The sequence below is a fragment of the Coffea arabica genome, chromosome 3c (genome assembly GCF_036785885.1).
Source record: "Coffea arabica cultivar ET-39 chromosome 3c, Coffea Arabica ET-39 HiFi, whole genome shotgun sequence".
Taxonomy (NCBI): domain Eukaryota; kingdom Viridiplantae; phylum Streptophyta; class Magnoliopsida; order Gentianales; family Rubiaceae; genus Coffea; species Coffea arabica.
Window position 1 is genome coordinate 11,374,378 of NC_092314.1, and position 23,921 is coordinate 11,398,298.

At 39.0% G+C, this 23,921-nt stretch overlaps 3 protein-coding genes across 7 annotated transcripts; 2 read left to right on the plus strand and 1 right to left on the minus strand.

Annotated features, from left to right (window-relative positions):
• Positions 1-2,667: 2,667 nt before the first annotated feature.
• Positions 2,668-4,962, minus strand: LOC113734589 (UDP-glucose iridoid glucosyltransferase). Of its 3 annotated transcripts, none has more exons than XM_072082233.1 (3): positions 4,731-4,962; positions 3,994-4,296; positions 2,668-3,731 (listed from the first exon to the last, which is right to left on the minus strand). In XM_072082233.1, the coding sequence occupies exons 1-3, from the start codon at positions 4,807-4,809 to the stop codon at positions 2,860-2,862; spliced, it is 1,254 nt and encodes a 417-aa protein (XP_071938334.1). In that variant the 5' UTR covers positions 4,810-4,962; the 3' UTR covers positions 2,668-2,859. The 3 variants fall into 3 exon arrangements, with proteins under 3 accessions (XP_071938334.1, XP_027116990.1, XP_071938333.1); XM_027261189.2 differs by having other exon boundaries at positions 3,994-4,627; positions 4,731-4,890; XM_072082232.1 differs by having other exon boundaries at positions 3,994-4,609; positions 4,731-4,885.
• Positions 4,963-6,993: 2,031 nt separating this feature from the next.
• LOC113734878 (uncharacterized) lies at positions 6,994-11,957 on the plus strand. 3 transcript variants are annotated; one of them, XM_072082235.1, is made up of 7 exons: positions 6,994-7,391; positions 7,454-7,529; positions 7,617-7,651; positions 9,265-9,334; positions 9,417-9,508; positions 10,646-10,975; positions 11,078-11,957. In XM_072082235.1, exons 4-7 carry the CDS (start codon positions 9,304-9,306, stop codon positions 11,726-11,728), a joined length of 1,104 nt encoding a protein of 367 aa, XP_071938336.1. In that variant the 5' UTR covers positions 6,994-7,391; positions 7,454-7,529; positions 7,617-7,651; positions 9,265-9,303; the 3' UTR covers positions 11,729-11,957. The 3 variants fall into 3 exon arrangements, with proteins under 3 accessions (XP_071938336.1, XP_071938335.1, XP_027117440.1); XM_072082234.1 differs by lacking the exon at positions 7,617-7,651; XM_027261639.2 differs by lacking the exons at positions 7,454-7,529; positions 7,617-7,651 and having other exon boundaries at positions 6,995-7,391.
• A 2,156-nt stretch (positions 11,958-14,113) lies between these two features.
• Positions 14,114-14,816, plus strand: LOC113736102 (uncharacterized). Its single transcript, XM_027263037.2, has 2 exons — positions 14,114-14,189; positions 14,269-14,816. The coding sequence occupies exon 2, from the start codon at positions 14,304-14,306 to the stop codon at positions 14,715-14,717; it is 414 nt and encodes a 137-aa protein (XP_027118838.1). The 5' UTR covers positions 14,114-14,189; positions 14,269-14,303; the 3' UTR covers positions 14,718-14,816.
• Positions 14,817-23,921: the final 9,105 nt, after the last annotated feature.

The following is a 23,921-nucleotide window of genomic DNA, read 5'->3' on the forward strand; positions in this document are numbered from 1 at the left end:
AGAAGTAAAGTGGAGACATGGATTGTGTAGCACTACAAAGGTAAAGGATAAAATAAGGGTTGAAAAGAAGCCTATGAATGGGAAGGAGTGTGGGGGGGGGGGGGGGGGGGGGGGGGGAATATTCTTGGGCTCTAGACAAGTAGTTGACGATACTTTCTGACAATTAGGAATTAACCGGCAAACTTCCCTGCCTTTACGGGTAGTAACAATTTTTAATTACCAATACACCTCAAAAGTCACCCTAAATTATTATTATTCCCAATGTGTGAAATCCCACTACTAAGTTTTCCATTTCTTTGACTTTAGTAATTGTTAATTGGTCTATTTAGGCACCTACATACTTGTAGAATTTGTGTCATTTATCCTTCTTCTCCTATCTATCTTTTTCTTTTTTCCCTTGGCGGTTTTTTTTTTTTTTTTTTTTACAAAAAGTATATTATCAATCTCTTTCGTTCTAGTAATTCTTATCTGTCTTTTGGTGACTTATAATCCAAAATTCCGCTGAAAATGAGGTGGATAAAGTTAAGTACTTGTAGTATAACAAATTAATAAGAGAAAAAGAGAGACAATCAATATAGGTGTAATAAATTTAATATAAGTGGCCACAGCTTATTTAAAAATTATCCCACCTCAATGAGTATTTATGATGTCATGTTTTCGGTTAAAGAAATTAAAATCAATCTTAGAAGTAGTTATTAAGAAAATTATGGGCCCTTCTCGCTTTAGTTGTGGTGCATAAATAAAAACATCTTACAGGATATTGAAGTAGGCTGATCCATGAAAAAACAAAACACTTTTGGACTCAATTTGTTTCTTCAATCATCCAAAGCACGTCAATGGCCGAAACTTCCACTGCTTCACCATTTCGTTCTCCCAAGCTCTCCGTATAGATTTGGCCCAAACGTTCCTTTTGGATTCTGAAAGGATGCTTTAACCTGACCTTGGCCCATGTCCTCTCTCTCTCTCTCTCTCTCTCTCTAAATATATATCTGCCTATTATATAAGAAAGAAGTGAACTTTAGTACTTTGTCTCCTTACTTGTCACGTGGCTTCTTAATAACTTGATAAGTGACTTGCTAATATTTCTTGCACATTGCTATTCTTGCTATTGCACATTTTTTTTTGGCCTTTCGTTCATGCAAAATCAAACAAGTCTGGCCTTATATTTATGGGTGTTCATCGATCTATAATTAAAAATTCGATAAAAAAGTTTTGATAATTTTGGAATTGATTTTTTAAGTCCAATATCCGATTACAGTCCAAATCTTAGTTTGATAAATTGGATTGGAAAATCAGTAGTGAGTTAAAATATTTTAATTTGCTCTAAAAAAATTCTTATGACAAAATAATATCCTATATGTTTTTCAACAAAATTAATCGACTTACTCAAACAAATATGAAATGCAAAAAAAAAGGTTCATAACCCTAAGTTCTAACTCATAATCTCAATTCTTAAACAATATTGAAATAAATAAGAATTTCAAACTTAATTGTTAAGCTAAACTCCAATGTATCAACTTCCATTAAAATTTTATCTCCAAATATAGTTATAGTTAGTTTAGCTAATTACTAATTAATATTTAGTGATAGGATTAAGATTTATTCTTGTATTTAGTAATATACATAAGTGGGCTTATATTCTACTTTTGTCTTCTATTGATTTTATGCGAAAGAATAATTTCCACTTAATTGTTCTTGAAATTTTAAGTGGGCATGGGCTGTGCTAACTGCTAAGCACAGCCTGAAGTCTGCTAGTGTATATACATATATAGACACATATGTATATATAAAGCTTAATTGTTTCTAATGGAGGTTACTTTTGCTGGGGAAAAGCAAGGGTCTGGTTAGACCAATCAAGCTGAGGGGACCTTGAGCCTAAGGGAATAGATTGTAGGTGGGTACAAATAGGCAAATGTGATGTGACAACCATCAAATAGTATTAATTTTTTCTTTTTCTTTTTTTTTATATGAAAAATTTTGAGCGGATTCGATTTCAATTACCACCATGAGTTAAAAAATGTTTTCAAAACTATAAATCGCTTATAAGGTTCAAGATTTTCAACAATTTAGTGAACTCAAATTTTATGACTTGACGGTGCAAGTAAAAAGTAGTTATAAATCTGATCTAAATATGAGCTTAAATGTAGCATTTTTCATTTTAAAGACACAAAGTTATGGTTTAAATCAGCAAAACAATTCAATATTTTAATTACCTTAAAGATGTTGAAATCCGCATTATACATTTAATTTTCCTTATAAATTTTACATAAACTGGTAAATAAAATTAAAAGATTATGGGAATTGATCAGCCTAATTTATTGGTGAGATGAAGGAGTTGTTATCTCCTAAATAATAGTATGGACAGTGCCCAAAAAAAAAAAAGATTGAATACTCAAGTCGATGAAAATTTTGGTCTCTAAATTTTGGAAAAACTGAGGCATTCATTTTTGAAACTTCAAGGTCTAACGTTCGTTTTCATTTTTGATTTCTTAAATCTCTGTTATAGGTTAAGCACCGGTTGACATACTAATGATGCGACAATTATCTTGCTATTCAATATTCAGTTTTATATTTATCAATTTAATTTTATATTTTGATAACAAGACAGAAGTTTATCAAAAATTGCTCGAAATAGTCCAGCACAAATTGTTTAGCAAGCTCAAGGAGGGAGTTTGAAACAGATTCAAATCAGTAATTTATTTTGGCATCTTATGCCATCCATGTGCAGTACAGATTCTAATCCAAAATATAAATCTGTAAAATGTTGGCTCCATGTCAAACCGATGAAAATCCCCATTCCATCAAGAAATGTAATGTAGGCTTAAATCTTTATTAGATACCACTGCCCTGATATGAAAATCAGAAGGATGATATGAACTGCACTAACTTGTTCAAAGAATTGTAAGAAGAACCACCATCCTTGATGCAATCCTTGATCTGGTCCTTGAGAGCAATCACTTTCTGCCTCATTCTTGAGCCTTCTTCTTCAACTAGGAGTCTTCTTATAGCTTTTGCAACATTTGTTCTCTGCACCACTTCATCCAGTTCTATGCCTATGCCCCATTCACGAGTCAGGTATCTTGCATTCACCGTTTGGTCGACAAAATATGGCTTGCATATCATTGGTACTCCTTCGCTTATACTTTCCAAAGCCGAATTCCAGCCACAGTGGCTCCAAAATCCCCCAACAGCAGGGTGTGCTAAGACATCCTTTTGGGGTGCCCATTTCACTATGCAGCCTCTGTTACCAGTAAGCTCTTGAAAACCCTCGGGCAAATGTGCATCTGATCCACCACCTAAGCCAGGCCGGATAACCCAGAGGAACGGTTGATCACTGTTAGCTAGACCCCATGCCATCTCTGTTAATTCATTCTGATCCATTCTCGCGATGCTTCCCAAGCTTACATAAATCACTGAGTTTGGAGCCTTCTTTTCAAGCCATTCAATGCAGGTGTTGTCATCCTTGATGACTAAATTTATTGGTTTTGCAAGAGCCATCTTGTGCAAAGGGCCTAATGTGAAAAGTGGAACACTGTAATGCTCCTGAAGCTGTCTCAATGAGGAATACTCAAGGCAGTCCACGGTGTTCAGAATGATGGCACTAGAAGTTCTTATGTTGCATACAACTGCAACCAGTTGTAATAAATTCTCTAAGTTACCCATGCTGGCAGTTGGTAGATCCTTGAACCTTAAAGGATGAAGTCCTGGAACCAACTCGTTCGATGTAGAATCTGTGATAAAGATTAGTCTTATTCTGATTCAATAATGCATCTTATAAATAGAATTTATCAAGAAAAAGCTGCTATTAACTTTGATGAATTCATTCATCTGGAGGCTAGGCCTAAGAAAAGATCATATCAAATGTAAGACATAATATAGACTAGTGATATAACATTATTATATGCATACAGATCTATGTAGCATAATGTGTTTACTTTTAGTACTACATTGGAATCCCCGATAGCTTTGAGAAACTTTTTAGGTGTTGCATACCTTGCAAGCAGTTAAAGCCCTCTGCTTTAAGCCTGGGAAGATTGCACAAAGCAAGCATTGCAGCAGCATTGCTGGTCCTAAAAATGATGCTAGGAAGACTCATTTGATTCGCCACTGTTTCTGCAAAATGCATGAGAAAATCATAGATGATGCACACAACCTGATCATGTTGTTTCTCCTCCTGCTGCTGCTGCTGCATCATTTGACTTAAGCATTCCCTGAAAGGTTCTCTACAATTTGTGTTGATAGCAGATGCTAAACCTACAAGATTGGAAGGCGAGACATCCCAGCTCGATATACCATCTGAAATCGGCACAAATTGAAAATCAGGATGGTTGGCAGGATTGGGAAAGTTGAATTTGGGGTGCACAATTGTGATTGAGAAACCCCTGGAATGAAGGATGTTGGCCAGATCAAGCAGTGGATTCAAGTGCCCTTGCAGTGGGTATGCAACTAGCACCACGCGGCGACATCTTTCTGCTTGTTGCTTCTCCATATCCCGGATCTGTTTCTTCTTTCTAGATGGATGTTCACTGGCTTGCTCAGTTTCGTATACTTAAAATTTCACCACAGCTTGTAAAAGATGACAGTATTCCGACTGCTGCCTTGCTGGTCCCTGTTAATGCTGCACTAGCTTTTGAACAACAACAAAATAATTCGTTCTGTGTCTTCTTATTCTTCTGGATCCAGATGAAATATTACAAGACAATATACAACTTAGGGATTGGATTATTTACCTGGCAATTTTCTAGATCCACAAGTTGAGTGTCTGGATGAGAATAGCATCCACACAATCTCTTTGATGCTCTGAAACATGACGTGGTTGGCTTTCCATGTTTTCTATTAGTAGTTCTCATTTCAGGATTTTTTAAGTCTTCCACAGTGATTAGCACCCTTTTTGGACTTGACTTTAGGAAACAATCGTTCAAGAAACGGAGCCATACATAATTCACAAACTGTTGTCCAAATTCAATGGACTTGCACAATGTTGCTGATCATTAAATTTAAGATTGCTGGTCAGAATTGGTAAGCTTGTTGTCAGTTAGCTAGTGGAAAATTTTTGTCCTCTTTTCTTGGTTCGCATAATCAAAATTGTGACCTAATATTTTGGTGGCTTTCAACTTTTACATTATCTGTAGCTGTCATTTTCCTGAACAACTCAATTTTATAGTAATCTAATAGAGAAGGAAAAAAGAGACTTTCTTGATACTATTGCCTCTGGATAAGGATTTGGTGAGTTTTTCATCTGCTTACCATTCAACTCTTTCTTTGCCTTTTCTGATTAAAATAGGGCTTTTTTTTTTTTTTTTGAAGGAATGATTAAAATAGGGTTGATAGTGGTTTATGATTCTGCGTGTCACGTAGATTAATGTGTGTGGATATTGGTAGACTAAACAAAGAATTTATTTTGTCTTTTCCATTTTGGAAAGAATCACTGTAATGCTTCAGCACCGACAACACTAACAAACAAATTCGATATAAATACAGGCAAAATGGACCATGCCCACATGAGAATGACATCTAGTTTGACAAATTTTCAGCTCATAGGTCACTTCTTTAAGTGGTTGAACCATTGATCTTACAGCTTCACAAATTTTGTCAGCAATCAGGTGGTTTTCCTTTATTTGTTGTTTATTGAAAGATTTGTGAAATTTCTTCTTCCAAATACTTTATTGTGACCACCAGTAAAGGTAGCCATCTAATATGCTCAAATCACCTTGAAGATCAGATTCAACTCAAGTGCAGCAGTAATGACCGTACTGAATTACTCTAGAAAGGATTTCTCCATAGAAAGTATTAATAACACTTTTTCCCCTTGAACCTATGGGACGGTAATAGTTTACTACCCTGTATTTCAAAAATATAACATTATACCCCCAAATGAATTATGTTTTGTAGTTTAATTTTGACTAGCCTATGTGCCTCTTTTCTTTCCAAATTATCCCCAAGTTTCCTAAAATCTGAATAGTCAACTTTTATATTGTATTTTCCTGTTATGTATTCACCATAATATTTTGCTGTTACATGTTATGATATTAGATTACAGTATAAATTAAATAAAAAAAAAAAACTCTCCTAACTACCGCCTTATCCCCGCCTTCTTCCACTACCCTGTGGGTGCTCTCATTGTGACCACAACTATTTTTTATTTTGACATAATTTTTTAAAATATACATATAACACCAATAACAATGTGCAACATTAAAAATTGCCAAGAAAAGGCACATTTTTATCACACCAGAATGCTATTTTGTTAATTTTAAATTACAATATATACATACATATTAGTCCTATAATACATTGTATATAAAGCGGGGGCAGGATGCGAGTGGAGTCCTATCTAAACCAATGCAAAATTATACATAAATCTACACAATAACTTAATTAAACTACTGTCCAATATTACATCACGTCGTAGTAGAATATTTTGATGAATATCTAATGAGAAAATGCAACAAGCTAAAAGTTAATTACCATTGAGAAAATAAGAAGACTGGGGGTTATTTGGAAAGAAAAATATGTATATGGATTTGCCAAAATCAAAAGTATAAAGCAAAATGCATATTTTTGAAGTTTAGGGTGGTAAAGTGTTTCTAACCCAACTATTAATTTGTCTAAAAAATGTTTAAGTAGAGAAGGAACAAAAGGACTGATCCTAAATAGAATCATCGTTTATCCTCCTGTTGATCACTCAAAGAACAAGAGCATTACTCTCAATAATCTGGTTAGTTTGCAAAGAATTTTCTTGAACTAGACTACAGAATATCAAGCAAAGATGTCAGGCCTGCTATGAAACTTGACTTTGGCTAGTATTTTCTTGAACTAGACTACAGAATATGAAGGGACTTTAGTTTGGTTAAAATCTCATGTGCAGACGCCAGTGCTTGAGCTAATAGGCAGTCCAAACTCCGAAGTTAATCCCAACTGCGGAGCCACATTTATGGGCTTGACAAGTTTACAAAAATTTGAATGGTCCGTTTGGATTGTCAATTTTTGCTAAAACTGTTTTTGTCTTTCAAAAACAACCACTAATTGTATTTTGGTTACAATAAAGTCTACAGTTAAAAAATGACAAAACTACGTCGTTTTGACAAAAATTGCCAAAAGACTTGTTCTCGGACTGCATCTATCGTTGACAGTTGACACCCATTCAACCCTCATATCACTTTCCCAAACAAGCAAACATTCTAGCCGCTTCTCTTGAAAAAAACAAGCAAACCATAGTGGATTCAAGATCTGCAAAATTTCACCGGATCTGCAACCAATGACGTGAATCTGAGCCCATTTACGCCGCGATCACAGCCCTTTTCCTACGATTGAGACACTTAACCACGGCGGGTCTTCAGCTCCAAAAAGCAACCGACGGTAGAGCATCTTCGCTGTGCAGGTCGAATAAGGTAAGCTCTGATTTCCCTGCTTATTTTACCTTTTCCAGGGCTGATTATATGAGGTAAACCAGGGTGGGAGTGTTGCGTTTTGACCTTGGGGAAGCTTATCACACGAACATGAGTCTGTTGGGTGTCTGAAATCTTTAGGTCAGCAACAAAGATATCAAATCCTTCGCCCCTATGATTATATCATTTTCTGTATGTAATAACTGAAGTAAAATCCATTATATTCAGGCCTTCCTGGAAATCTTGGATGCTAATTTAAGATGGTACGCAGTAAATTACATTCTGCTTGTTTTACTGGTTCTCATAGTCAGTCGAATTGATGCATTTGTCCGAAGAATTGTGAAAAACGGGGGAAGGGGAAGGGGAGCTTGTTAGCTCTGTATCATGCTTTCTGTGTCGGAGCGATTTCCCATATCAGATGGGGAGCTCTTTTTAAAGTTTTCTTGTCCTGTACTTTGTCCTGGTCTTGGTATTGGTCTGAGATTTCAATAATGGAAGGAACAGCACCAAGTCCATTGTTTTTGAATTTGATTTACTTCCTACCAGTACTCAATCTATCATATTGAGAATCGTTCAGATTATATACCTTTATTACCGAATGGACAAATCCTGGAAATTGCTTGATTTGTTTATCCCCTTCCAAAATAGAGAATCGTTCAGATTATATCACTTATTTTCTCTCTGGATAACTTTCGAGGTGAAATCCTGGTCTTGTCCAAACTGTAAATTATATGATGTGATTGTGGTTAGCTCGGCCTTGTACCAATTTCATGTAAATTTTTCCATAGAAAGCTATTAATGAATACTTCAAAGTACCAATTTTTAGCTGCAGAAGGTCGTGCTTGCAATGAATGCCTAACTAGTTTGACATGCAGCAAATCCCAATAAATTGTTTGTGGTGTTTACTTTTAATTAAGTTTGGTCTAGAAATGTTCACTTTCTCTTCTGAATGCAAATTAAAGCTTACGTTACAGTCTTGGGTTTGGCTTAAGATGCTCTAATGTCCATTTTCATCTATTAGATTACAAGTAAATTGTAAAACTTATGCGAAGTCATGTAGGATTACAAAGATTTAGAAGTTCAAAGGGAGCATTGTACCTCTTAATCCAACATGTAACCTGTCTCATTATCACCCTGTAAACCGCTTTTTTGTTAGACTGAACTGGCTGTAGTCATCAACAATCACCATTTCAGTACGCTTAGACCTTTCCTATTATTCTTCTTAGTAAAGATGCTTGGTAGGTGTTGTTTTTGGCATCAGGTACCTTCTGTTTGTCATGTCAACATTCTCTATCAATTTTTTGATAGGAGGTATGATTGATATTGGTGGTATTGCATCACTTTTTTGTGTACCTGTTAGATTAATCTCAGGAGAATCTGCAGGAGCAGTATATATGTGATTGTAGAGAACTCATCTTTATTCTTCAATTTCTTGTCATCTGTGTGTGCACTCAACAAGTTAAGGACAACTGATCTGATTGCACTCATAACTCTAACTAAATCAAGAAGAATAGTATCCAGATTGATCTCTACTTCAAAAAGCTTACCATTTTTCCCTCTTTGATGATTCAATTAGCACTTTCTTTTTCTCTTTTGTGGATGTGGAAAGTTAACTCAATTTGAGTTCCTTAGTTGTCTATAATTTGCTTACTTCTGAAACTTTCGGTTGTCGCATAATATTTTCTCTTGATTGAAACCTGGACAGAATATTCGACGGCTGTTGCTACATGTTCCAAATATTTATGTAGCTATTTTATTACTTCAAACTTGCGCGATGAGATGTCGAGAGTCAAATTTTAGGGCAGTTTGATTTCCCAAAAGCAACTGAATTTATAAAGCATTCTAACTTCTCCTTGCTCTCCATTTGCTTATACAGGGTGGTTTATCGCTCTATATTGCCGCTGGCTAGGATTTCATGCCCCCTGTTACCCGCCGTGCTGCCAAAGGTATATTTGCCAATTTCCCCTTTGTTCAGTGCATTCTATAGTATGGTTGTCTAGTAGTTGACGATCCTTGTTGTTGACACAGCATTGAAGCCGATTGGGATCCAGAAATCTCTTGGAACCAGGTCTGATTGGGCGGAAAACGATATTCGGCAGTGCCTTTCTAACTACTACAAGGTACCATTGTACCTCCTGTACTTTTTTTTCCATTATTATGTGTCTGAAACACCATTTTAGTCATAATATGTTAGGGGGCTGACTCTTCTAAAGTTGGACCTTCTTCCCTGTCCCACGAAACAGCAAAATCGAACATTTTTACCTCATTGCCTTGAATATTATTGTCGGATTTCACTATGCATGGTAGCATTTGTTATTTAGTTCGTTTTTGTCATAACCAAAATACAGAACAGTGCTGATTTGCTAAAGCGAAAGGATGTTAATATTGGCTGTCCATGCTAAGAACAGAGCCTTGCTGTGAGGAGGACATGATAGGGACTATTTCCATTGTTCAAAGTAACACTGACAGGATGTTAATATTGATGTGTAGTATATGTACTGTTAAGCCATAAGCTATCGTCCAATGTGTTTCAATCAATATATGAGGAACAAATATGGAAAACTTCCTCTACCAGAAATAGTACTCTACTTGTCCTGGAAAGCTCTTTCCATTTGGTTGGACAGTGGTGGCATTTCGGAGAAGAAAAATGCATGTGTCAACTGGTCTAAATTTCTGAAAAAAAGAACTATTAATTTACATCCTGTCTACTATTAGAAGAAGCTTTCAGCACCTGTTTTTTGAGATCACTTTTGTCTTGAACTGGAACAGTCTTCTTTCTTGGCTTGACTTTATGTGGGAAAGAGTTATATGTGCATTTTTGGATTTGGGTGCTCTTTATATGGATAATGTGGAAGGAAAAGAACTTTGAAGTTTTAAATTGGAATAAAACAGAGTTAAGGAGCTTACGAACTAAAGCGAAACTTCACATTACCAAAATACAGAACAGTGCTGATTTGCTAGTGTTATGTTGGATGAGTGCTCAATTTAACTTTTAGTTCTAGATTTTTTACATTTTGTTAACAGATTTGGTTTGATCCTCATTACAATACATGATTTGGCTTGATCCTCATTACATCCTCATGATTTTTTGGTTATAGAAGAAGTGTATTTAATGGCCGACAGATTTGGGTTATCCACATAAGTGTTAAATGGCTTTAAATAAAATTTAGCCGCTTATGCAATACAATCTGTTTTCCTTTCTAAAAAGCTGCTTACAATCTGTTTTTTTCAACTGGATTTGTGTATGGCTTATTAAGATGAGAAAACAAAGGCGCCATCCAGAGAAGGAGCGTTGTAATTACTCTAGGCAGCACGAAATCCAGTTTGCCAACCACCTTGTTGAGATGCATAGACAGGGTGAAATTAGGGACAATATTAGTTCCTACGTGGTTCCCGAAATTCAGCGCCGGTTAAACGGGCAGTACGGCACCTCGTTTACTGAGGATAGTATAAGGGGCAAGTACTATGCATTGCGCGGGGAGACCAAGCTGTACATTTCCTTTAAGAGGCGCGGAACGGGAATGGGTTGGGATAGCCAGAAGTTTACATGGCTTATGGATGATAGCCAATGGGCCGCGATGGAGCAGGTATCCACATTTTCTGTGCCTTTTTTTTTATATAAACTGTTTTGTCATTTCATACGTGTAATATTCCATTAAATCCTGTTTTGGCTGAATTTGTTTTGTCAGGTCAACCCAAAATACGGCAAATTTCGGAATGACTGCACCGTCTACCATTTGCTTGAGGAAGTCTTCGTCAACCAAGGAGCGACGGGAGACTTCAGTTCTGGCTTCGAGAACGAGCTCCGTACTTCAGCCGATGAGCGAGAAATGGAGACTACTGCCCGGCTTGCACGGGGAAAGGGATCAAGGTCCAGCAGGGACGAGGAAGCTGAAATTGAGGTACGGGGGCCAAAAGAAGCGAAAGGAAAGGGGGGGAAAGGAAAGCGGAAGTCGGGTGATGGCTCTGGCTGTAGTCCCATGTCCACCGCTTCTGGCTCAGTGACCGATAGATATCTCAGGGTCTGTGAAAGCATCGAGTCACTGGTTAGTCGGAAGAAGAGCTCCAGCACGAGTGCCTCAGTTAGTTCTCCGGACAAGAATCGTTCTGGCCGCGATCCATCGAAGAAAACCGACTATGAAATTGCCATGGATCAACTTAAACTTATTGAGAACGTCAATTTCATGGCCAAATACAAGGCAGCTGAGATATTGAAGGATAAACAAGAGCTGGATGTTTGGAATTTAGCTGCAAGTGACGCCGACCGCATCACTTGGATGAAGCTAAAAGGCTGTTTCCCCCCTGACTCTCAGGAGCCCCCTCCCCCACCCCCCTTTTAGGTGCTTTCGTTGTTCATCAGGAGCATTTATTTGAAACTTGAGTTGTTGCCTAATGTTTGTTTGTATTTGAGATCTGTTAGGTGTAGCATTTGCTACCGGAACTTGGACTTTATCCTTTCTGAGTGTTGTGGTTTGTATATTTGAATTTGCGGATGAATACTGGTTTGTTGAGTTGTTGTGTTGCGGATGAATGTTGAGTAATTAAATTCATGATGCCTTTGTTTAAGAATTGGTTTGCGGATTGAAGATTTTTTTTTGTTTCATTTAAAACTGGTTTGTGTTCGTTTCTATTAGGTTGGATATAACAAATCATGGTGATATGACTGTTGTTGGATCGCATTTTTTTTTTTAGGAAATGTACTGGTTGGGCTATTGCTATGTCTGTTTCGAGTGATACTTATTAAGAGTGATAGTTTCATCCATGCAGGTTGTTGGAATGTCAGGAATACGTAGGGCAGTTTTTTCCTTACTTATTGCTATGTTTGTTGTTGGAATGTCAGGAATAGTAGGTTCAGAAAAATTGTAAGAGTTGGATAATAAGAAAGATGTAACGGATAACGTTCCTTACTTGGCGTACAGTTTATATAGTAAAGAATATGTGTCACTTATTTCAAGAATATGTCTAATTTCATCCACGCAGCTCAATTGTGCGACTTACTTCAAGAATTATATGAAGTAATTCAAGTAAGGGACAAAATTCCTTACTTGGCCTGAATTTTCGAATAAAGAATAATCTATCTATCTATCTATCTTAACAAAGATAGAATAAAGAATAAAGAATAAAGATGATCTATCTTAATAAAGAATAAAGAAAATTCCTTACTTACTTTAACAAAGATGATCTATCTATCTTGGCCTGAAATTCCTCTCAACATCCGCTGAAATGGATGTCCATTTCAACAAAGACTTATTCAACAAAAGTCTTTCAACAACTAATTGGCAGATCAATTTCAACATCCGCTGAAATGGATGTCCATTTCAAAGACTTATCTCAACATCCGCTGAAATGGATGTCCATTTCAACAAAAGTCCATTTCAACAAAGACTTATTCAAAATTGAAGTAAGGGACAAGAAAAAAGCAACTTTTGGAAGGAAAATAGGTGCTTTTAGGTATGATGATCATTTTTAGAGCAAGTATTAAGTAGGGAATATGACTTACTTCAACAACTATTTTGAAGAATATGTCTTACTTGGACAATTCTTTCAAGAATACGTGACTTGCTTGAAGAAGATGTAAGATTCTTTTTATGAAGTACGATGCAAAACTTCTACTGGATTCCTCAACTTGTTGGCTATAAATTGGTTGGCGAAGGCTCTAGGCTATTTCAAGAACTTATCGTATTGTCTTACAAACCAATCGAATAGCCTATATATTTCAAGAACTTATCCTCTTGGCTTACAAACCAATCCTCTTGTCTTACAAACCAAGAACTTATCCTCTTGGCTATAAATTTGTTGGCCAATAGGTTTTTGTTCAATTTTGGTCCATGTATATGTTGAATTTTATATTTCCTACTCTGTTTTGGCAAATTAAGATTGGCTTTGAATGATATCTCTGTTTTCCTTTTTTTTTTTCAGATTCACGTCCAACGCAGTCGCACAGATTGAACGAAATGGAGTATGATGGTTATGTGAATGGTGGGAACTCATCTGATGACTCGGACGACGAGGAGCTCATGTTGGCCTTCGCTGCCTTTATTCTTGCTGGATTGGCCTTATTCGACCCGTACATCAACTCGGGCCAGCGGCGAAGAATTCGAGATAGTGCACAGTCAGGTCCTCAATATGTTATCGAGCTGATAAACGGCCATCGAGACAGAATATTCGACAACCTTCGAATGGAAGCTCCCCTTTTCCTCCAATTGTGTGACTTGTTGGTTCAGAGGGGCTATTGGGTGCCCCACCCGACACAACGGGTGGGGATTCATGAGTCCGTTGCTATATGCCTGCTGTGTTTGAGCCATAATGAGCGACATAGGGTGCTTGCCGAGAGATTCCAACATTCTCCCGAGACAACGGACCGCCATCTACGACGCTGCCTTAGATCTCTCGTTCGATTGGGACGCGACCTGGTCCGACCGGTAGATTATCACACAACCCATCCAAGAATACAGAACAGTGCTTTGTTTTGGCCCTGGTTTAAGGTTATGAGCTACTATGTCAAATTACTATTTCATTTTGTCTAACAGCTGTGACCAACTTATGTCTAGAATTTTTTTTTTTATTAGGATTGCGTTGGAGCGATTGACGGAACACATGTTTCGGCCTGGTGTACAGCCGAAGACAGGGAACGTTACCGGAACCGGCATGGTAGCTTATCACAAAACGTTCTAGCCGTGTGTGATCACAACATGAGATTTACTTATGTCAGGGTAGGGTGGGAGGGTAGCGCACATGATTCTAGAATCTTACAAGAAGTCATACAAGATCCTAATTGTGCATTTCCGTGGCCACCAGCAGGTTAGTCCAGATTAAATCACATAATTCCTTTCCGCAATGCGTCTTCAAAGTTTATATAAATATAATTTCATTATGCCAGGGAAGTATTATGCGGTGGACGCAGCTTACCAGAATATGACAGGATTTATGGCTCCATTTAAAGGTGCACGGGGAACCGCGCAAGAGCGGGCAGTGAGGATACTTTTCAACAAACGTCATGCATCGTTAAGAAACATTATAGAACGTACGTTTGGCGTCTTGAAGAAACGATTTCCAATACTTAAGGGCCCTATGCAGAATTACATGATGGCTACGCAAAATAATATTGTCCTGGCTTGTATGGCCTTGCACAACTTCATGCGCGAGTATGTTCCAAATGATGCATATTTTGCCGAAGAAGAAGCAGATATAGCATTGGCAGATAACATAAACCCCTTCAACCCAATGCCAGCAGCACAAGGACCAGATATGTCGGCTGCAGGAATTGCTGAATGGAATGAAAGTAGGAGAGCAATAGCCGATATGATGTACTATTATCAGCACCAGTAGAACATCTCCTGTCATTATTTGTTCAGATAGTAGGCCCAATAAATTGTACACTTATGTCTCGTCTATGTATTAAAAAATTGATAATTGTTTAAGTGCAAATGGCACTCAGTATTTCGAACACAGCCCTAAAAAAAATTAAATGTTGTTTTTCAAAAACAGTGAATCCATACACGCTTGTTTTTCAAAAACACTCTGTTTTTGAAAAACAACTAATCCAAACAACATTGAGTGTTTTTCAAAAAATGAATAGTGCTGTTTTTAAAAAACAACCCCAAAAACAGCTAATCCAAACGGAGCCAGGAACTGGGAAGACTCATTTGATTCGCCACTGTTTCTGCAGAATGCATAAGAAAATGATAGATGATGCACACAACCTGATCACTTTGTTTCTCCTCCTGCTGCTGCTGCATCAATTGACTTGAGCATTCCCTGAATGATTCTTTGTAGATTGATAGTAGATGCTAGACCTACAAGATTCTTTGGGGAGACATCCCAGCTGGAACTGGGTATGGAACTAGCACCACACGACGACATCTTTCTACTTGTAGCTTCTCCATATCGCTCTCTGCTTCTTCTTCCTAGATAGCCTGGAAGTTCTCTAATTTGTTAGTTTTAAATACTCGGAAAAAACAATGGAGCTTGTGAAACAAGTCAAAATGTCAACAGCTGCCATGCTGGTTAATGCTCTATTTGCATTGGGCGATAACATGGTAATGCTTTCTTGGTCTTCTTATTCTTGTAGATAGATCCGGACGATTTATTATAACAGGATATAGAACTTCTAGGATTACTTAATTACCTGGAATTTGCTAGATCCGCAAATTGATTACCTGCATCATAAAAGCATCAATAATCTCTTTGATGCTCTGAAATGTGCTCCGGTGGGCTTTTCATGTTTTGTATTAGTAGTTCTCCTTTGAGGGTACTTGTTAGATTTCAGCAGTGATTAGCACTCCTTAATTTCATGCTCTGGTAGGCTTTTCAGCTGTGATTAGCACTTTTTTTGGACTTTTGGAAAGAATAGTTCAAGTTGTTATCCAAATTTAATGGACTTGATCTATGTTGCTAATCACAGATTTTAGGATTACTGGTCAGAATTGGTAACCCTGTTTATCTGTTCGCTCGGCGAAGCTTGTCGTGTTCTTTTCTTGGTTGCATACTCAAAACTAAGACAATTATTTCTTCATGTATATTATCTGCAGCTATCATTTTCTGAACTACTCAATTTTACAGCAATCTAACAGAGAAGGAAACGAGAGACTTTCTTGGCAGTACCACCTCCGGATAAGGATAAGGAGAGTTTTTATCTATGTTTTCAGAACCGGACCGGATAGTGACTCGGCCGAGGTCAGAGGTCAGGGGTCAATGGGTTCGACCGGGGGTCGATAGGGGTCGAACTAGATGACGTCAAAATAAAAATTATTTAAAAATTAAAATATTATATATATAAGGGTTAAATACCAAAAATCCCCCTGTGGTTTGCCTAATGTTCAGTTTACCTCCCTATGGTTTGGAAACCTACAATTTGACTCCCTGTCGTTTTAACTAAAGTGTATTTAACGGAATTTCTGTTAGATTTTCACTTTAGGTGAAACGACAGGGAGTTAAATTGTATATTTTCAAACCATAGGGAGGTAAAGTGTACATTTAACAAACCACAGGGGGGTTTTTGGTACTTAACCCAAAACCCTTATAGAGGGGCAATTTTGACATTTTCCTTTCAGACGTTAGTTTAGATGTTTTCCGTTAGACTTTTACTTTAATTGAAATAACAGGGAGTCAAATTGTAGGTTTCCAAACCATGGGGAGGTAAAGTGAACATTAGGCAAACCACAAGGGGGTTTTTGGTATTTAACCCTATATATAATATCTAATAATATATTGCTATTAATAAAGATATATTCATATATATTTGATGTTTCAAATATATTTAACAAGAAAATACAAAGAAATTAGAACAATCAAGTAGCAATTTATATTATTTAATAAATATTAACAAGTTTAGAATTAAAATTATGAATTTAATTGAAAAATAACATCAAATTTTAGGACAATATTTATAAAGTATCAAATATTTGAGGTATATCAATAAGTTTTAACAATTTAGGGGGTCAAAACATAATATTAAAAAGTTTGAATTTTTTTTTAAAAAATTACTGTTGAACCGGAAAAATCTATTTTTTCCCGGTCAAACCCGGTTTTTGACCGGGTTTTAAATTTCCGGTTTTTAAATATGACTCGGACCGGCTACCTGGCCGGTTTCCGGTTCGATCGGCCGGTCCGGTCCGAGTTTTAAAACAGAGGTTTTTATACGTTTATCATTCAACTCTTTCTTTGTCTTTCTGATTAGGGCAGGTTACACTTTATCCCCCATGTGATTTAGTATTTTTTACATAATCATCATGGTTTCAAAAGTAATACATAACCCCCTCATGGTTTGGATCAAAGTGTCAAAGTGACGGAAATGATCATTCGTAATGGAACTTTTGAAAATGTCGAAATTACCCTTATAATGACACACTAACCCCCTATGATTTTATGTTTTACCAAATAACTCCCTTATAGTTTAATGTTTTACCATATCACTCCCTTATAATTTTCAAAATATACACATAACTTCCCTTGGTTAATAAATAATTTTCAACTTTACATAAGAGTATGTTTTACATTTTAGGTGACTCCGTTATGAATTATCATTTCGATCAATTTGACACTTTAATCCAAATCATGAGGGTATTATGTATACTTTTTTAAACCATAAAGGGGTTATGTAAAAAAACACTAAACTACAGGAAGGTAAAGTGTAATTTGCCCGTCTGATTAAAAAGGGTTTAATAGAAGCTTATCATTCTGCATGATTGCTAAAATTAATGTGCATGAAAATTGGTAGATCAAATAAAGAATGATCTAGGCTTACATTATGTTAATTTATCTTGTGCCTTTTCTTTGTTAGAAAAAATCACTATAGTGATTCAGCAAAAAATAACATAATGACAAACAAACTCAATATGATTATTGGAAAAAATGGACTAAACGCAAATAACAAAATTGACGACTAGTTTGAGATATTTGGAGCTCATATCCACATCCTAAAATGGTTGGTTGCACTCTTGATTTTATAGCTTCACAAAAATTATATCGTAATTAGTGATTTTTTTAATTGTATTTTCACGAAAGGTTTGTGATTTTTCTCCCTCTGAGTACAAAATTTTTTGTGACAACTAAAGGTAGTCAATAATTGAGAAGAGAAGGAACAGAAGAAAGATTAATCCTAAATAGATGATTTAACCTCTTCTTCATTACTCAAAGAAAAAGAGTATTACTCTCTCAATAATCTGGTTAATTTACAAACCATTTGCACCCTGCAGTAGTCTGTGTTTAAGCAAAGATGTCAGGCTAGCTGTGAAACCAAAATTGGCAATATTTTCTTGAATAAGACTGAGAATGTCAAGGAAATTGGCTTGGTTAAATTTCAATGTAGACGCCAGCGTTTGAGCTATTGGGCACTTTCAAAGTCAATCCAGGTGTTTATCTCACTTCATCCTATTTCATTAGATCCAGGATGTGAAATGGCTCCAAAGAATGAACCGGATATGGACAGTTCAAATAAGATTTCATTCTTGAACAAAATTCAAATTTTAATTTATTTCATCTATTCCATGTTCAGAACAGGGAAAGATACATCTTACACTATGATTTCAAATTAGAAGAGAGATTTCAAGAAATTATATATTCAATCAGATTTTATTAATTGGCCAATTGTCGTTCTTGTCTCTTAGTAGTTAATTGTTAGCCCCTTAGGACGCGGTCCAGACGGAACGCGCGCGACCGTGGCCAAGTTCGGCCAACCATGGCCTAGGTGGGAAGGCCGAAGGTGAAGCTTGTTGGAAACGAGTGGATCAGTGTTTGATGATATTTTCCTAGCCTAAGTATGGGTTGGAGAAAGTTTTAGAGACATCAGATGTCTCTAAGTTAGTTGGGGAAAAAGGAGTGTCTCTACTAACGGTTGTAAGTTTTCCCTTAAGACATATATATAGAGGGATAACTGTGACTAAGCCAAGTCAAGACCAAGGGCTAGAGGCCAAGGCCACGGAATGACAATGGCTCGGTGGGTTGTTTCGGGTGGTTCCAAGGGATAGGAACCACGGTGCCTAAGATTGCTAAGTGTTGGGGCAAGTTGGGCGCGAAACGTTGCCGATGGCAGGAAACGGGGCGCGCGAAATTGTGTGGCGGTTGCCTGTGCGCGTCAAAGATAAACGTTGGGCAGTTGCTGACCGTTGCTGGCGGTTACCAGCCAACTCAGCCTCGTTCTTAACAGGTTCATAACTTCGTGGACGTTCATATAAGACCAGTGATTTGGTCTTTTATCAACCGTAATTGTGCCTATAAATAACGGGCTAGGCAGAGACTAAAGAAAAGAGAGCTCTCAATTAGTGAAAATCACCCTTAGATGTTCTGCACACCAGGTGTTTATAGAAATTTCTTGTAACCGTTATTATGAAATACAAGGTTGGCCGTTTTAGCTGTAACTTGTACGTGTGTTCCTCTATTTTGCCTAAGTATTCTACGTTCTGAATATTTGTATGCAAGTGAGTTGTGTAGGTTGACTGGTAGCGTGGCTTACCAGTGCCATTACGTGTGTGGTTTGCTAGGGAAATAAACACCTCGTAATAGCGTGGTATCAGAGCCAGGCTTTGATCCATTAGACCATGCTTTTGTTGTGTCTCTTTTGTAGGTAATGATGGTTGGACATGAAAATACTGTCCAAGACCGGTTGCAACGTCAAGAACTTGCTTTCGAGAACTTGATGCAGCGTCTGGGAGACGTTCCAGAGGGATTCAACGTCATGGAAGTTCTGTTGCAGACCCGAGAGATGAGCAACACCTTAACAGTGCAGATGAAGGAAACCAGGCAGACGGTCTCTTCCGTTGGGGATGTTGTGACGTTGAGGAACGAAGTGGCTTCGTCCCATGCAGAGATCGCGGCTTTACAGTCGGAGATCGGTTTGTTGAAGAAGGCGATTGGCTCTTCTAACACACAGACCGTTCAAAAATTTTTGAAGGGGAAAGTGAAAGTCCCAAAGCCGAAACTGTACCAGGGGAGTAGGAGTTCGAAGGATTTGAAAAATTTCTTGTGGGATGTCGAACAGTACTTCAACGCTGTTGACGTTTCAGAAGGAGAAAAGGTATCCATTGCATCAATGTACCTTAGCGGTGATGCAAAGATATGGTTGAAAACGATGCAGTCAGACCCCACCAGACCCAAGATTGAGACTTGGGATGTGCTGAAAAAGGAATTGAAGAAGTAATTCCTTCCCACGAATGTTTCGTGGAAAGTTCGGGACGCATTGTGGAACTTAAAGCAGAGTAAGAGCGTACACGAGTACGTTGCTGAGTTCTAGGCCCTAATGTTGGATGTGAAGGAGATATCTGAGGAAGACAGGCTCTACACCTTCATCCGTGGATTGCAGCCGTGGGCACAAATGGAGTTACGGAGACAAAATATTCAGATCGTGTCTCAAACACTCGCAGCGGCGGAGAAGTTGATAGACTTTAGGTCCATAGGATCCAATGACAAAAAGAAGAAGAAGGGCAAGGACCTGAAAGGTGGACCGTTCGCGAAGAAAAAGAAAAAGAAACAGTCGGTGGCTACGACAAAAACTGGCGATGCTTCTTCTTCCAAGGAAAAGCAAGCACCGAATCCGAAGAAGAATGGCTGCTTTAACTGCTGAGAACCACACTTAGCCCGCAATTGTCCCAACAAAAAGAAGGACCAGAACGTTAGTGCCTTGGTAGCAGAAAATGATAGTGACCAGTTCGAGATGCAGGATGCACGAGTCAACCCCATGCAGTTCGTGAACGCCATCACAGGTACTAATGGTCGCACTACTTACAATGGTTTGATGTATGTGCAAGTTACGTTGAATGGTAACCAGATATTGGCGATGGTGGATACGGAAGCATCGCACAGTTGTGTGACAGAACGCGTGGTGAATCGATTCCGGTTGAAGTTAAAAGACTTGAGCTTCAAGTTGAAGGCTGTCAACTCTGAAGCCAAACCAGTATTGGGCGTAGCAACGGTAGAATTGGAGTTGGGGCCATGGAAGGGATGGTGCAGCCTCATGGCCAGTCAAATGGACGACTTTGACTTGATTCTTGGCAAGGAATTCATGGTTGCCAACAGGATCTACCCAATTCCGCACTTGGACGGCGTCATGGTGGATGACGACAAAAATCGACGCTTTGTTCCTACAGTAAGTTTGCCAAAACAAAAGAGCAACCAACGAAAGAACATGGTGTCGGCGGTACAAATTGAGTCCAGCCTTAGGCGCGACGAAGTGATGTACATTGCTACGTTGGTAGAAATGAAACTCGACATGTACCAGGAAGTGCCCGATGCCGTGGCTCATGTATTGGAGGAGTTCGCAGACTTGATGCCTCCAGAGTTGCCAAGGCGCTGCCTCCTAGACGTGCCGTGGAGCACATAATTGAGTTGGTGCCAGGAGCCCAACCCCCTGTCCAAGCTCCTTATCACATGTTCTCGATGGAGTTGGCGGAGTTGCGGCGCCAACTGAGCGAGCTCTTAGATAGCCAAGCGCTAAAACCGTCTAGTGCTTCGTACGGTGCTCCAGCGTTGTTCTGGAAGAAAGCAGACGGAACGTGGAGATTTTATGTGGATTATCGTGTCTTGCTCGACAGTCTGGCGAAGGCACGATTTCACACCAAAATTGACTTGCGATCGGGATATCAACAAGTTCAAATGACCCAAGTTAGTGAGGGCAAAGTTCGTCGTTATTGGCTTGAAGACGACTTACTCTTTACCAAGGTTGGTAGAGCTTATGTCCCAGCAAGAGGGGGACTTAGGCGACAGTTACTACGAGAGTCCCATGACACTCCCTGGGCTGGTCATCCAGGAGTGGAACGAATGCGGGTCTTGCTGTCGCGGAGCTTCTACTGGCCAAAGATGGAAGAGAATATTGAAGCATATGTGAAAACGTGTCTTGTGTGCCAACAAGACAAGGTGGAAAGGAAGAAGGAGCCAAGCTTGTTGCAGCCTTTGTCAATCCCTGATCGATCATGGCAATCGGTCTCAATGGACTTCATTTCGGGATTTTCTAAGGTCGATGGTATGGCTTTTATTTTTGTAATCGTTGATAGATTTTCTAACTATGTTATCTTTATCGGTACGCTGAAGGCATGTCCGGCTGATGTTGCCGCTGAGCTATTTTTCAGAAATATTGTGAAGTACTTCGGGTTAACCGAAAACATCATAAGTGATAGGGATACCAGATTCACGGGGAGATTCTGGACCGTGTTGTTCGGACTGTTGGGTTCCGAACTTAAGTTCTCTACTGTCGCCCATCCTCAGACCGACGGACAAACGGAGAGAATCAATGCCTTGCTGGAGGAATACCTAAGGCATTACGTGACGGCAAGTCAGAAGAATTGGGTGGAGTTGCTGGATACCGCGCAATTTTGCTATAATCTGCACAAGTCATCCGCAACAAAACTGAGTCCGCTCGAGTTGGTGAATGGACAACCACCTCTGACTCCGCATGAAGTTGTACTTCAGGGCTGGAGTCGTTGCCCAGCAGCGCACCGGTTTGCTCTTGCTAAGCACAAACTGGTGGACGAAACGAGGGATAGCTTGCCGGTGGTGCAACAACGCATCAAGAAGTATGCGGACCAACGTAAACGGGACTTGGAGTTTCAGGTGGGAGATCAAGTGATGCTAAAATTGACTCTCCAGATTTGGAAGAAAGTAAGCAGCAAGATAGTCCATCGTGGACTCATTCCAAAGTACAATGGACCGTTCAAAGCGATAAAAAAGGTAGGTCGTGCAGCCTATCGATTGAAACTGCCCGACAGATTCAAGATCCACCCGACCTTCCATGTGAGTTTCCTAAAACCCTTCAACCAGGATGAGATGGATGAAGGACGGAAGCAAGCAAAACGTGCTCCGCCGGTGATCCGCAAGCAATTCCAGAAAGATGTGGAGGCAGTGCTGAATCACAGAACCATAGGACAGAACAAAAACAATAGACGAACAGATTATCTAGTCTAGTGGAAGAGGGAGACCGAGTTGGACGCTACTTGGGAACGGGACGTGACCTTGTGGCAGTTCGAAGACAAAATTGCTGAGTACCTGAAGAACGTGCGGAAGCAAGCCAAGTTGAGAAAGGCGCCAACCTCTTCAAGTGGGGGTGGTTTGTTAGCCCCTTAGGGCGCGGTTCAAACGGAACGCACGCGGCCGTGGCCAAGTTCGGTCAGCCATGGCCTAGGTGGGAAGGCCGAAAGGTTAACTTGTTGGAAACGAGTGGATCAGTGTTTGATGATGTTTTCCTAACCTAAGTATGGGTTGGGGAAAGTTTTAGAGGCGTCAGATGTCTCTAAGTTAGTTGGGGAAAAAGTAGTGCCTCTACTAACGGTTGTAAGTTTTCCCTTAAGACATATATATAGAGGAATAACTGTGACTAAGCCAAGCCAAGGCCAAGGGTTAGGGCCCAAGGCCACGGAATAACTATAGCTCAGTGGGTTGTTTCGGGTGGTTCCAAGGGTTAGGAACCACAGTGCCTAAGATTGCTAAGTGTTGGGGCAAGTTGGGCGCGGAACGTTGCCAATGGCGGGAAACGGGGCGAGCGGAATTATGCGGCGGTTGCCTGTGCGCGCTAAAGATGAACGTTGGGCAGTTGCTGACCGTTGCTGGTAGTTGTTGGGAGTTGCTGGCGGTTACCAGTCAACTCAGCCTCGTTCTTAGCAGGTTCCTAACTTCGTGGACGTTCAGATAAGACCAGCGGTTGGGTCTTTTGTCAACCGTAACTGTGCCTATAAATAACGGGTTAGGCAGAGACTAAAGGAGAGAGAGTTCTCAATTAGTAAGAATCACCCTTAGATATTCTGCACGCCAGGTGTTTGTAGAAATTCCTTGTAACCGTTATTGTGAAATACAGGATTGGCCGTGTTGGCTGTAACTTGTGCATGCGTTCCTTTATTTTGCCTAAGTATTCTACGTTCTGAATACTTGTGTGTAAGTGAGTTGTGTAGGCTGACTGGTAGCGTGGCTTACTAGTGCCATTACATGTGTGGTTTGTTAGGAAAGTAAACACCTCGTAACATTAATCTACCTCAGTCTACATCTAGAAAGAGAAAGAGGGATAAAGCGAGGCTTAAACAAGTGGATTCCTGGTATAGTCTTGATTCAACA